The 14,946-nt window shown below is 33.6% G+C and overlaps 1 protein-coding gene across 13 annotated transcripts; it reads left to right on the top strand.

Annotated features, from left to right (window-relative positions):
- The first annotated feature begins 2,771 nt into the window (after positions 1–2,771).
- On the top strand, positions 2,772–14,576 carry LOC100788425 (regulator of MON1-CCZ1 complex). Of its 13 annotated transcripts, none has more exons than XM_014773785.3 (15): positions 2,772–2,949; positions 3,283–3,394; positions 3,747–3,848; positions 4,435–4,592; positions 4,690–4,901; positions 5,813–6,072; positions 6,749–6,902; positions 7,150–7,259; positions 7,350–7,437; positions 11,083–11,415; positions 11,485–11,559; positions 12,088–12,653; positions 12,995–13,103; positions 13,170–13,349; positions 14,020–14,576. In XM_014773785.3, exons 5-15 carry the CDS (start codon positions 4,734–4,736, stop codon positions 14,194–14,196), a joined length of 2,220 nt encoding a protein of 739 aa, XP_014629271.1. In that variant the 5' UTR covers positions 2,772–2,949; positions 3,283–3,394; positions 3,747–3,848; positions 4,435–4,592; positions 4,690–4,733; the 3' UTR covers positions 14,197–14,576. The 13 variants fall into 13 exon arrangements, with proteins under 13 accessions (XP_014629271.1, XP_006576873.1, XP_006576874.1 ...); XM_006576810.4 differs by having other exon boundaries at positions 3,276–3,394; XM_006576811.4 differs by having other exon boundaries at positions 3,276–3,495.
- The last annotated feature ends 370 nt before the right edge of the window (positions 14,577–14,946 follow it).

The following is a 14,946-nucleotide window of genomic DNA, read 5'->3' as shown; positions in this document are numbered from 1 at the left end:
AAAATTTAAGTATAAAAATGTTGTTATTCATATTTATCCAAACTCAAATTTTAAGATGTTAGAGCTATAGATCATTTGTTATTATGTCTTTATTGAATCACTTATAAATGTAAGTTCTCTCGACATAAAGGAGGGTTTGAATATATTTTGTGGTTGAATTAGGTGGAAATTCAAATTCTAAGATATTTATGAAGTTAGTAATTTTATGTGACTAAAATGAAAAGATAAAAATGTACTTGGTAGGCCAAATGCAGCATACAGGGCTTAATTGAAAAGCAGTGCTCTTTCCCTGTTCTATGACTGCTTTGCCTTCTGGCATTTTTAAGTGGTCCTTAACAAGCAAGCAGACTCTGTTACCCTGTGCTTTAATCTTCCTCCGTGACTTTTCTCCACAATAACTTATTGACCTTTTCTTAAATGTTTAATAGTGTAGAAGGGGCCCTTTGATGGAAAGTGGGTGAAACAAAAGCCATCTTCCTAACCCCCCACAAATAGACAACACATGCATCGTCATAATGCATCTTCAAACTGTAAAGCTAAATGAAGTACAAACCAGGAAATGAATCATAACTATTCCATTCTATTTATTAAATATTGAAATAATGGCTTTGCCTCGACACACGTCAGCTTTTTATTGTTTCTATTTCTTGTCCATTTCTTCATACTTTTTCATTGATTTTCCTTATTTTTTAGTTGATACTATGATTATGTTATTATTAATCAAATATACTTTTATATAATATCCCTTTTTCAATCTAGAACATGACCTTCCAAACTAGTCAATTTTATTAATTCCTCAACTGTGCGAATCACTTCTGTCTACAAGACCCTCTAAGTAGGTAGGACAATACATGTATTTATATCAACTTCTTAATACATAATCATAGTACGGATTATATATATGGAATTTTTTTTATCGACATATCGATGAATTTAATGTATAATATTTTTTTATACAATAATCATAGGGAGATTTAAATTTAGGACTAGAATATCATGCCTATTATCCCAAGTTACCCACCACTAGATCAACTCTAGTGGTTTATATCTTATTGAATTTATAAATTATTATTTTGGTAAAAAAAAGAGAAAACAATGCGACCCATTACGAGTAAACACATAATTCGTTTTCATATATTATACGCATATTTTTTATAAAAAAAATTGACGCTTTGTTCTTTTGAAAAATATTCCCATTGCTTTGTTAAAAAAACTGGCATATAAGATAGATATGATATGATCAAGTGGTTGTTGGAAAATTGAGAGGAATAAACACATAATCTTCTCCTCACCTTTACGATTTTTTATTTTTACTTGAGATACACTTATATTTCAATAGTGATAAGTTAATTGTTAACTTATGATATAATGCATTTCCTTTTGATGCCATTACCTATGCATCCCGATGAGTTGCGAGTCAAGAGAAGCCGATACAGGTCTTTGATATTGATGGCTTTTGTGTGGGCAAATTCCATCATTATATAATTAATTAACCCAAATTAGTTAGAGTTTCAAATTGATTGGAAGTTTCTAACAAATAAAAGAGGCATGGTATTAGTCAATTGTCACCGGCTTATTTCAGCTTAATCTATGTTTTAAAATTCAAATCTTGATATGCAATAACTATAGGTTAAAAATTAAATACTTAGATGGATAACTTTGTTATATATTCATGTTAATTTTACTCAATTTAAACAAAATTATCTCTAAGAAAATACTAGTCATTTTTTCTATAAATAAAAAAAACTATGGTCTACTATAATTGTATCACAACCTCATCACTAGTTTATATTCCTTCGACTCAAATGAAAAATGGGTGACAGTTTTCCCTTTGGGCGGACTTACCTCTCGTGCATATTAGAAAGAACATCACGTGACTTACAAAATCGACATCAAATTCTTTTAGATATTTATTTACAGTTGAATTAGTTCGATAAAGTTGCTATTATGACTGAGTTTTAGACCGTCATAAAGCTTGTTACAATTACTAACTATATCCCAGAAAGCATCATGAGCCATTAGACAATTCTTATCATAGATTTGCAACAAACGATATTGCTAGTTAATTGTGTTTTGTTTGTTCAGTATCATTAGCAATAATTATAGCCTTGGAAACAAATATATATAGTGTGGCTTGCTACCTGGCTTTATATGAAAACAATGTCAAAATGCTTACTAGGCGACATTGCCAATAATAGTCCTTCTATTATTAGCAATGGTACGGTTGGATTTGAGATTCCTATTTTCTATATTGTAATCCATCTTTAAAATGACAAAATGTTAGATTTCAGTTCTATATTCTAATCCATTCTTTTATTGTTTTTTATCTTTATAATTTTTTTTATTTTTAGTCATTACAAATTATATTTATTTTATTTTTAGACTTTAAGACACTTTAGACAATACTTTAAACAGTAAAAAAAAATATTTAAAATACCTTAAGAACTAAAAACAAACTAAACATAATTTATAAGACTAAAAAAAATAATTTTGTATGAATGAAAAATAAAAAAACGTTAAATTAAAAAAAATAAAAATATATTTAAACCTTTTATAAATTTCACTCAATTTTATAATTTTTAATAAGGAGTGTATTTAAAAAAGCCATCCAACAACAACAATGTATTATTAGCTCTCTTGTGGAAGTCGAAATTCCTGAATACTAAAATTATTTGGACCGGCCCAGTATTTTAGGCCATAGCTTTGGGTAAAAAGCTCCATCTTCAATTGGGCTTACCAGGACGAGCTGCCACTTGGGGCCCACAGACGAAATGCAGCGTAAGGAGAGGAAATTCCAGTAAGCAATGCGAGTGGTAGGTAGTCCCACTGCAGCATCGTTTATCCATCATTACGAAGAATGGAATTGAAAAAAAGAATCTATATATATAAGCTCGCTTCGTGATCTACGATTAATTCTGTGTTGAATGCACATGGCCAATCCCTGAGATGGTAAACAATTTCTCTCTCTCACATTTCCGATGTTTTCTCTTCGCTCTCCACGCGAATATATACATGCTTTATGCAGATTCTCGATTTTCTTCGTCTGGTATGTTTTTTCAATTTCTATTATGCTCGCAAGATTAGGCGCGCAAGCGAATTAGGTCGAAAGTACCTTAGGGGTTTTGATCTTCTTGATTACTGAAATTCCCTGTATGAAAAACCTATGTGTTTGTAGAAATTTGAATTGGTTGTTATTGCTTCTGTAAATATAAGCTTCTTTGAAACTTGCAAATACTAATATGTTTATAATTTTGTTTTGTTTTGTTTTTTGGTAGTTAACAGTTGATTGTCGTTTAATTGTGGCTTGTGTATATTTTGCACTGTTGCGGAAATGAAGGAAAAGAAGAATACTGCCTCTACTCTCAAGCGCATTTTAGTGAATTGTTCATCTCAGGTCTGATTTTGGCTTAGTATGCCAGCAACAGCGATGCACTTTTGGTTTTGGGTGCATGATGAAATTGTGTCTGGAACGTTTTACGTTACATCGTTTTGGTGGTTAGAATCCTATACAGAATAATTTGTATAACTATTTTGTACCTTCAAGTAAGTGGTTGACTTGATTTTAGTTAGATAGATGCTATAAAAATGTGATTATGGTTGAGGTGTCAGGTAGTTTGTAAGGAGATAGAATGGGTTGTATAATAGGTGCTTGCCTTTTCTCTTATGTTTTCCCTGTCTTATCCTCTATTGTCTGATAGTTGGACATAAACATAAAAATTTGATTTGGTTAAGATCTCATCAAATAGGCAAAAGCATATGGGAGCTGTGTTGCAGCGAAGGTTCCAGATATTGAACGTGATATGTGTGTGAAGGAATTTGAGGCACTAAAAAGTTGTATGCAGAATATGGTATTGAATTCTGCAATTGGCTTGTGATAAAGTTTTTATTTTGTGCTCTGGCTTGGCATTTGAGCTATAAAGTTCTTTCTTACATTTTAAGTAAAAGAAATACCTTATATGTTTTTCTCTTTGAGCAATATTCTGGAAAGACTAATGAGAAACCTTTTTGCACACTTCATTTAGGGCCTGTTTGTTTGAGTTATTTTATGATAAAAATGCTTGTTTCATAAAAAGGCATGTTTAAAAAAGTTATAATAATTATGCAATTCTTTTGGAAAATAAAAAAAGCAAAAAACTCAAAAATGTTTGTTTTAGTGTTTTTATAAGGTGTTAAGAATAGTAGCTTCTGAAAAATGGGTCAAAAGTAAAGCTGTGTCACTGTCACATTATCACTTTTTTTGAACTTAAACAATCATACTCTTAAATGGATCTTGACTTTTTAGAGTTAGAAGCTGTTTCAGATTATAATTTATTTATTTATTTGCTTTTTCGTGTCTGTTGCTAAAACTGTTTTGCTGTGTCTACTGTATAATTGTTATGCTTGTTTTGGCATTTCTAAGAAATATCTCATGTTTCAAAATATTTCCTCAAGCAGCTAAAAAAGAAGGTTTAAGTGAACTCGCTCTTGTGTTCTTGTTCTGGGAGCTGCTGAAAAAGCAAACTAGAAAGCTTGACGGTTATGAATAATAGTTTTTATAGGAGTTTTCAATCATAAGTCTGAGAGGAAGGTCCTACAACTTTTTGCAGGCAAAGGTTTAACCTTCAGCACTTTTATCTCCTGTAAATCATAAATGCATTAATTTTTACCTTCTACTGTCTAGTTTAAGTAATTTTGGGAGTTTTGCTGCAGTTTTTATTTTACATCTGCCATTCATTGTGTAAACGGGACTTAACATGACTGGAAAAGCATCAGCTTCAAAACCTAATATAGGTCTGAGTGGATCTGATGGTCTTTCACATGCTTACATTCAGTATCCGCCACTTCGGTTCAATGTTCCTGGATCAAGTGGATTATTTTATGATGATGGAAATAAGTTTCTACTCTCTCCAACAGCTGACCAGGTAATGTGATACACAGTTATCAATCTCTGATAACAACACAGCAGCAAGCATGAAAACACTATAGCGGGATAGCAGGAAGCAGGGTGGACACTATTTTAAATATGATAAAATAATCTAAATAATTTATAATGCGCTTAGAAATAAATATGCAAAAAAAGCCCACAATTAAAGAAATTCATGATAAATAATAACTCACAGTTTATACTATTTTTTTTTTATCTAATTTGTTATGTTATTTTTTATACACAATCATCATCAATTTAGGAGCAATAAGAACATAGTAATAAAGTCAAGAAGATGGTAGTGAAATTAATAGAAAAATAACATAACAAATTAGATAAAAAATAGTACAATTTGAATATAAAGTTTAACAGAAGAAGAAAGAATGTAACAAAGGAAAAAAATAGTTAGGTAAAGTGTGAAAGAAACATAGGTCAAAACTTGAGGTTACTTTTTTTGGAATAGTCAACAAAAAAGGGTTTCAAATCCTATTATGTTTCTGAACCAAAAAATGTATTAGAAAATGGAGAAGTCACAATTTTACCAAAAAAAGACAAACAGTGTTGTTTCGGGGGCAAAATTGGCTTTTTGAAGCATACACCATGGTAACATCACTATAGAAAATGAAAGCCATTATTTTGGCCGCAATGGGTGGCTGCTATTGGAAACCGCTCCGCTTTTTTAATCCTGTAGCAGCCTAGGGTTGCTCCGCTTTGCTACTCCACTATACGTCTATACCATGCCATTGACTACTATATTGTGCTATGCTTCATATATTTACTGTTTGATGAATATAATGTGTTATATGTCCACCTTATTGAATTGTTTCAAAATGATGATTGATTTGTCTATTTTCATACTTCCTTGATTATCACTTTATCACATTGTGTGCTTGTGTTTGTAATGTTTAGGTTTTTTCTTGGAAAGTTGGTCCCTTTGATCCTCTCAGTGATCCAAACACTGATTCAATAAGTGAAGGCCCCATTATAGCTATTCGGTATTCTTTAGACACAAAGGTAATAGCAATCCAACGATCAAACCATGAGATACAGTTTTGGGATAGAGAGACTGGGGGGACTTTTAGCCATAAATGCAAGCCAGAATCAGAAAGTATACTTGGATTCTTTTGGACAGATAGTCAACAGTGTGATATTGTTCTTGTTAAGACCAGGTAAGGTTGGCTTATTTACTTCCTCTCTGCTGATATAATTTACATTGTTTAATGATGCTTTTTTATATATCCTGATTGTTAAATTCAGAAGAGATCCACCAAATCCTCACATGATGCTCTAATATTGTTATAGTACATTATAAACATGACACTACACCCCAAGTATTTGTTAGGATCCAGTTGCAATGTATGGGGCATGAGTCTCGCATTGGAAGTATGAGATTCTAGTGTGGGATTTATAAGTCCTTGAACCCTTCAACTATAACAACTAGCTTTTTCGTGTAGATCTCCCAACGTTCTTATCAATTGGTATCAAAGTTTTTCATCATGTCTCTTAGTTGCAAACAAGTGACTTGAGTTGGTGATGCTAGGCATTGTAGTGTTGGCCTGAGACTAGTTAAAGGACTAGTGCACAGCCGGCCCATGTGGGCACTAAGACTGCAGAGTGTGGTAGGATGTTAGGATCCAATTTTTAGGAATGTGACTTGAGTCCCACATTAGAATTATGAGATTCTAGAGTGGGGTTTATATGTCCTAAGGCTTTCCAACAAGGACTAGTCTTTGTGGTGTGATTTACCCAGCTTTTTTTTATCAATGTATCCCTTTCCTCCTTTTTTTTTTCTTTTTACTTTTTTTTGAAGATAAGGATATACTAAATTACAAACTTACTCAACAGTGGTCTAGACTTGTACACATATAATTCAGAGTCAAAATCACTGCAACTGGTGCAAACAAAGAAACTGAATGTGAGTTGGTATGTTTACACCCATGAAAGTCGCCTGGTTCTTCTTGCTTCTGGCATGCAGTGCAAGACATTCCATGGATTTCAGGTCAGTGTGTATGGCTTGCTTCTTTTTCTTGTAATTTTTAGATCAAGAAGGTATTTACCTTGGAGAATAGTAATTTATGTATGTTTCAAAACAAGATTTGATATCATTAGTGTTTAGAAAAGAGTGACATCTATCAATGCAGCTTCTGTAATAGTGCTTGTTGTGACTCATGAGTATTAATGTAGAATATCAACTGATATTGCTCCTGTGTTATTTCATTTGGCTAATACAGCAATGCCTTTCTTAGATTTCAGCTGCTGATATTGTTCGCTTGCCTAGATTTGAGATGGTTATGGCCAAATCTGAGGCAAATAGTAAGCCTGTTTTAGCATCTGAAGATGTCTTTATTGTAACTGTGTATGTATCAGCTATTTACTTCAAACTTATGCCTTTGTAATTAATATAGCTTCCTAATTAAAGTTTTGTATCTTCAACAATCAACCACAGTTATGGTAGGATATACTGCTTGCAAGTTGATAGAGTTGCTATGCTGCTCCATTCTTATAGGCTATATCGTGATGCAGTGATACAGCAGGTTGGTTTTTCTCAAATTCTTAATTATTTACTATTTCAATTGACTCCAAATTTATATTTTAAAATAAAACTATAAAAGTTCTGAAAACTTGTCTAAACAAATGCCAAATTTCTTTGAAGAATATGCTCATCTATTATGGTATATGATCTTAAAACAGATAAAACTTACAAAGAAGTATTTTATGAAGCATTTTTTATTTAATGTAGGTAAAAATCAGTGCTAGTTCATTGTACTATGATTTTATTATAGACAAACAATCTGCAATAGTTCAATAGATATCAAGAATTAAATCATTATACTTTTTAGAAAATCACAAATTGGGAACAGTAAGATTGATGTGTTTATCTTAATACTATTATGTTTCTTCTAATTGACCAACATTAATTTCAAACCTTTGAATTTTGTATTTTTTTTTCCACCACATGGTAATTCTTAGAGAGGGGAAGCCTTGAAACAACAGTAAGTTTTCTGTCTTGTGACCTGGAGATCACAGGTCCAAATCCTAGATATTGCCTCTAAGGTTTTGGGGATAAGGCTGCATACAGCCTCATGCTATGGGTTACCCCTTGATAGTGATTGGAGAATTGGTAGGTGCACCAAGTTGAATCAAGTAATAAAGTGAACATAAAAAGTATTTGTTAGGATATAAGGAGAAGGAAGAGTTAGTTAGTATAGTTAGACTACTAATGAGTTAGTTAGTTAGTTAGAGGGGTTTATTAGATATAAATAAAGGAAGAAGGATAGGAGAGAGCGGGATCGTATCATTTGTAGATTGAACATTAGCTCTTTGTGAAAGGAGAAATCCTTTGTGAAGGAGAAACCCTTGGAGGAGAGTTTTCTCTCCTATTTTCTGTTCTTTTCTTACTAGTCAATAAAATCTTTTATGTTCTTCCTCATTTCAATTCTTGGTTCCTAACAAATTGGTCCAACCTATCGGATCTTCGAGGGAAAGCCAGTGTTAGAGATGGAGGAAACACAAATTTGGGCTAAGAAGGTGGAGCTGCCAGCGTTCATGGGGACAGACCCAATTGGTTGGATTGCTAGGGCTGAAAAATTCTGAGGTACAAGAAATTCCTTCGTTCAATAAGCTGCAATATGCATTCATGAGCATGAAGGGTGATGCGACACATTGGTTCTACATTTGGAGCCAAAACAACCCAGATTAAGATTGAGAGTCATTTTCCATAGCTTTGATCAAAAGATTCAGAGATCACTATGGTAGCCATGTCTTTGAAAGATTGAATATCTTGAAGCAAGAAAAGCAAATTGAGACAGAAACCCACATCAAAAAATGGGAGACTTCCACAAAGTTCTTGAAAGAGAGGACCAACATTTCAGAGTTGAAACACATGTTGCGCAAGATATTGAATGAAGAAGTTGATTCCCATGCCTCTCAACAAGACAAAAATAACATGGAGGGAAGTGGGTCAGAATTCAGTGAAGCAAAGGCTAGTTCTTGGGCAAGAAAGGTGGAACTACCCAGCTTTGATAGAAGCATAGAAGGGGGACCTGATTTGAAGGGTAGCAGTTTTGAGTGTGACAGTGACCCATTGCAGTTCTTGAAATTAGAAAACAGAAGTAAAGAAGGTTCAGTAATCAAGAACCACATCCTGGTGGAGAAGAAACCAAAAATGATGAAGCAAAATTAGCAAGAGAAAAAAAGATTGAAAAGGTTATGGAGGAAGAAGTTGATCCATCAATAAAGAGGGAGAAGCACAAGGAAAATGGAGTGACGAATGTGGGCTGCGAAGACGATTTTCTTGATAACCCAATTACAGATTTGATCAAGAAGGAAGTCGAATATGGTGATTCAACCAAGCCACATTGTTTTCAAGATTCAGATTTCCATAAAAAGATTGTTATGGTGAAACAAAAATCATTCATGAAGGTGGTTGGAACAACAATGGTGCTGGAATCTTGGAATGTCAACTTGTTGGGTGAGCCTTTAGCATTAAATTTTGTTGCATCTATGGCTGACAGCTTAGCCATGGAGCTAAGGCAGAAGGAATGTATTGAGCCAGTCAAGCTACAAGGGGTGTAGTTGTCTTCCAACAATCAGACAAAACTTTAGGAAGTTTTAGTGTGCAATTCCAGTTTTTAGATTCCAACCTTGAGGACAAGGTTGATTTTTAGGAAGGGTGTATTGTTAGGATATAAGGAGAAGGAAGAGTTAGTTAATATAGTTAGACTACTAATGAGTTAGTTAGTTAGTTAGTTAGAGGGGTTTATTAGATATAAATAGAGGAAGAAGGATAGGAGAGAGGCGGATCTTATCATTTGTAGATTGAGCATTAGCTCTTTGTGAAAGGAGAAATCCTTTGTGAAGGGGAAACCCTTGGAGGAGAGTTTTCTCTCCTATTTTCTGTTCTTTTATTACTAGTCAATAAAATCTTTTATTTTCTTCCTCATTTCAATTCTTGGTTCCTATCAGTATTGTTCCCACTAGGATTAGATTCCAGTACCAAATCACAAATTGTTAGCCACAGGAACTGATAATTTTGAAGAAAAGATGCATTGCCTTGAGTGATTCCAAAAATAAAACAGAACAAAGAGTGCAAAAGCAAAGCACAAAGCACAAGTCACAAAGATCAAAATTGAAGTAGTAACAACGATGAACAACAACTAGGGTTAGGTTCCCCTCTATTTTCCTCTTAAGTAATTCAGTTCGGCTTTTAATCCAAGTAATTATCAACCAATTGAAGATCAAATTTGCTACTTTAGGCTAAATTCAATTCCTTGATATTCAACCCTTTGTGCTAACCAAAAACCCTAATTCTTTAGGTATTCCCTAGTCCCAATCAGAACTAGCATTAAACATTAGTTTGTAAGATCTCATAGTTTATCAAGACTTATTCATAGGTTCTCAACAACTATGGTGAAATTCCCAAAGATCCAACTGTAATCATTTTTCCAATTGAAAGATTGAATTGAATTGAATTTTAATTTCTAGGTGGCTAATCCAATAATAGCATTAAGAACAAAACAATTCACTCAATTGGAGAATAAAAATGAAAATTGAGATGAAACAAATCATATCACATGAGAATTGAATAAAGATTGCTCTTTCCCCAACCTAAGATTTAGTGATACATGAAAAAAGAATAGAAAATAGAGAGAGAGAGAGAGAAAAAAAAATGAGAAAGAAGTGATCTCAATTAACAATTTGATGAGATTCTTAATTCCTCAAGTTTGATGTCCACAAACCCTAACTAGAGAGCAGAGTGTTTTGTGAGTTAAAAAATGTTTTCCAATCATTAAAATTTTGTCTTCTAAATTAGGAGCAAGATCAAAAGAAGATTGATTTTTCGAAGATTTTAAGAAGGATCACCAAACTTGCACAAATATATCATGGCTTATGCTAAACATAATACACATTGATTTTCTAACAATTTCCTATGAGTTGCATGTCTATACAACCACATATATACTAATTTACTCTCTAATCTAAGACAATTATCACACTATGTTAAACACTTGCCATATAGTAAATCGATAAAGGCATTTTAACTAGTTACACATATAAGATATGACCATCTGGGATATGTAATGTTATCTTGAACCTTGTATGATAATAGTAGTTATGCAATTCTCCATTGAACTATAATAGACTTTAAAAAATGAGACTGATGTTCATGATATTTGCAGGGCTCTTTACCAATTTATTCCAGTAGGATTGCCGTGAGTGTGGTCGACAATGTACTTCTTATTCATCAAGTTGATGCAAAGGTTGTTATACTTTATGATCTGTTTGCAGATTCCCGAGCACCGATATCTGCACCACTTCCTTTATTATTAAGGGGTTTCCCCAGATCCAGCACTTTATCTCAATCTAGTGGCAGAGAAAGTGAGAGTTCAGACGGTAATGTTTTGAGTAATCATGAAGCAGTTACATATGCCAATACATGGACTTTCCTAGTGCCTGACCTCGTATGCGACGTGGCCAATAAATTATTGTGGAAGTTCAATTTAGACTTAGAGGTCAGTTATTTATTTATTTATTTATTTATTTATGTGCCAATACTGTACATGAATAATCCTATCTTGCAGGCAATTTCTGCTAGTAGCTCTGAGGTCCCATCAATATTAGAGTTCCTGCAGCGGCGGAAGTTGGAAGCTAACAAGGTATCTTTCTCCATGGTTTGTTATTCCAGTGCTTCTAATTGATTAATTCGTGGCTGCAATAGTGCAGCAGTTGCTATCTGCTATTTCTTTTTTATTCAGTCCACAAGTCAGCTTTGCTGTAATTGTAACTGGAATTATGCCGAGGAATGTGTATTGAAAACTTTATTTATAGGAGCTGCTACTACAGTCCCAGTGGTTAGCTTAGTTCACTTATATACTGAATGCTGATTAGATCCTAAAATAAACTTAGTTTCCCAAATTTGGCTAGTTTTATCAACTTGCTGGAGGATAACCTCTCACTTTTAGATGTTGCAGGCTTAGCATCTGGAAAGCAAAGTACTGAATTTAAAAGCTTGTGTGTTGATCTTTTTTTTGCATCCTGGGTCTAACCTAGTTATTAAAATAAAGTTTTATCACTTGCCAGCCTCAGTCGTCCATAGATTTATGCTTTAAGTTCTTTTTATGTATCCCAGCTTTAGCATAATTAGTGCAATAAATAATTGATTTCACCTCATTTTTGCTTTTCAGGCTAAACAATTGTGCTTGGGTATAACACGTACACTTATTCTAGAGCATAGGCCTGTGCCTGTGGTTGCCAAGGCTGTAAATGTACTAGTCACCTCATACTCCCATTCAATTAAAACCGGTAGCTATCTTAAGGGACTGAAACCAGAGAACACATCAACTTCTGTTGTACAAAATACTGGTGCTGAGGTATCTGCTACCGAAACAAATGTAATTGGAAAATCAATCGTCCATGAATCTACAAGAAGAGTAGACAGTGGATCTCTTAATAAAGCTTCAACTGTTTCAAGTTTGGATTCTGAGGATGAGTCCCAGTCTGCAAATCTGAAACATAGTTCAAAGGAAGTCCAAGTGGAGGATGAAGTGAATAATGAGATATCTTTGAGCAAAGGAGCTCACAGTGCTTATGTTATGCAATCATCTCTTCAGTCTGGGCAAGAGGAATCCCAACTTACTTCCGCAGCAATTTCGCCAGACGAGATGTACAGCTTTGTCTTTTCTCCTGTTGATGAAGAGATGGTTGGAGACCCTTCTTACTTGGTTGCTATCATTATTGAGTTTCTTCACAGGTATGCTATTACTTGAGTCAGGAAGTTGTTCAATGACTCTGAATGCATTTTATAGATTTGCTCTAGTTTCTAATGGATTTTAGTTTGGTCCACTGTCATTATATCATAATTTATAAGTAAAGAAGGTGAGTCCAGAAAGAACAGAAAGCTAATGACCGTAAGCCAACAATGGACTTGATTTAGGATATATGTAAACATATATTAGGTCAGTTGTACCAGGTATCCACTTGAAATGATGTATATTTATGAGCTTTTGTGCTGTATTTTTCTTGATCTGATAAAAATTTTACTTCCACTATTTTGAGTCAGTGCCCCTGAACACTCTTTATTAATTGTTACAGTGCAAATTCAGAGAAGATTCGCATACTCCCAAATGTTTATGTATTAATAATTCAACTTCTGGCCCGCAATGAACATTATGCAGAGCTCGGGTTATTTGTCTTAAACAAGGTTAGAAGTTTTTATATGTTGAATTATGATTAATTTGATTCTAAGATCTGCCTCTTTTTGTTGCAGATTCTGGAGCCCTCTAAAGAAGTTGCACTACAACTCCTAGAGTCTGGTCGTCAGAATGCCCAAACTAGGAAGCTTGGTCTGGATATGCTGAGACAACTGGGTTTACATCATGATTATGTTTTACTGCTCGTGCAGGATGGATACTACCTTGAAGCCTTACGATATGCACGGAAATACACGGTAATTTCTACTGTGCTGACTCCTGGTATAGGAAGTAATTAGGCATTATTTTAGATAATTAGGAGAGCAGGGAGATGATGGAAAACTGAGGACTCTGGTGTTGCACTTTTCTCATATAGGCATTGTTGCTGTAGAAATTTCATTCATCCAGTTAGCTCTGTATGATAGTCTTTATTCCCTGCATCTGAAGAAAGATAGTCCTTTGCTGAAAATAAAGTATCAGTGTTTTACTCTTTTTAAATACAAAACCCAACTAAACTTCTTCACCAATGGTATTGGTTAGGTGCCTCCAGATTTCCCTGGGGGCTGCAGACCCCTACAGATTGTGGTGCTGGTAGATACTTTGGAAATTAGTAACAGTTATTTTGATCTGTGAGCTTTCACAAATTAAAGACAATGTAATTCTCAAATTATTGATATATCTTGCAACTATTATGTATATTGTTATTTAAAGTAAATGGTTAGTTTTAGATTCCATCTGAAGTACAAAATCAAATATCAAAATACTTCGAGTAATTGTACTGTTGAGATAAAGTGCCCAGGGAAACAAGTATCACTATGTTTGTGTTTATGATTTTGTTTTTCTGATTTTTTTTTTGTTCGTCATGTTTATGATTTTGTTTAAATTTCAAAAGTCTTAAAGCTAACTAGTTGTAAGAATTACTTTCAGGTGGATACCATCCGGCCATCATTGTTCTTAGAAGCAGCATTTGTTTCCAATGACTCCCAACATCTTGCTGCGGTTCTTAGATTCTTTACAGATTTCCTTCCTAGCTTCAAAAACACCTTTGACCATAATAGATACTGCCGCATACTGAATGAAATGAACTCATCCACGAATGTTTGAGAAGTAAAAAAAAAAGGGATAAATTTTGAATCATTGTCATTAGGGTTCCTTGTTCAACCGTGTCGATTATCTCGTTATTTATGACATCCGGTTTCTATTAGATACGGAATAGATTTGGTAATAGTTTCATGTTGTATGTTAAATAAATGTCTTCCTAGCAAGATTAGTTTTAGATGCAGTGATCTAAATGAAATTCTTCTCATTGAAATTAACTGTGTTTGCGGGTGTACTGTTGCATAGTTGTTTAATACCAGTTTTTGGAGGGAGAGGAGAGGGGAGTACAATTGAATTTTGCTCTCGGAAAGATGCTAAAATTTCATAATGGAACTGAATATCATTATTTATGTAATTAATTTCATGTATTTATTTTTAGAGCAAAATTAATCTTTTGGTTCGCTAATTTATTTTTGTTTTTTTATTTGCTGTTCTAACTTTTATTTGTTTTATTCTAGTTCTTTTAACATTTGGTATTTTCTGTAAGTTTAATTCATTAATAACACATTTCCTCTACTTGTCAAAGAACCACTAGAGAAACTTGCCTCTAACACGACATCTCTATTAGAGAACTTCCATTAAAATTCTTTTCGCGACCTTGCTTCACGCAGTGGCGACTAAAACAATAATCGCCTACCTTCGTCACATTCCATCAACTAAAGCTTAAAATGATCATGTCTCTCTGTTTAGATATACATATTAATAAAGCAAATTTATTCAATTATTTCTATATTCCAACCATTCTATAAACTAGAC

Source organism: Glycine max, chromosome 3 (assembly GCF_000004515.6).
Source record: "Glycine max cultivar Williams 82 chromosome 3, Glycine_max_v4.0, whole genome shotgun sequence".
NCBI lineage: Eukaryota > Viridiplantae > Streptophyta > Magnoliopsida > Fabales > Fabaceae > Glycine > Glycine max.
This window is presented reverse-complemented; position numbering and strand designations above follow the sequence as displayed.

Excerpts from the sequence above, each read along its gene's own strand:
- LOC100788425 (XM_041014068.1), top strand. The coding sequence starts at position 4,734 with ATGACTGGAAAAGCATCAGCTTCAAAACCTAATATAGGTCTGAGTGGA. Across the intron at positions 6,903-7,149 it reads AGACATTCCATGGATTTCAG|ATTTCAGCTGCTGATATTGT; the intron begins GTCAGTGTGTAT and ends TGCCTTTCTTAG. Across the intron at positions 12,654-12,994 it reads ATTATTGAGTTTCTTCACAG|TGCAAATTCAGAGAAGATTC; the intron begins GTATGCTATTAC and ends TAATTGTTACAG.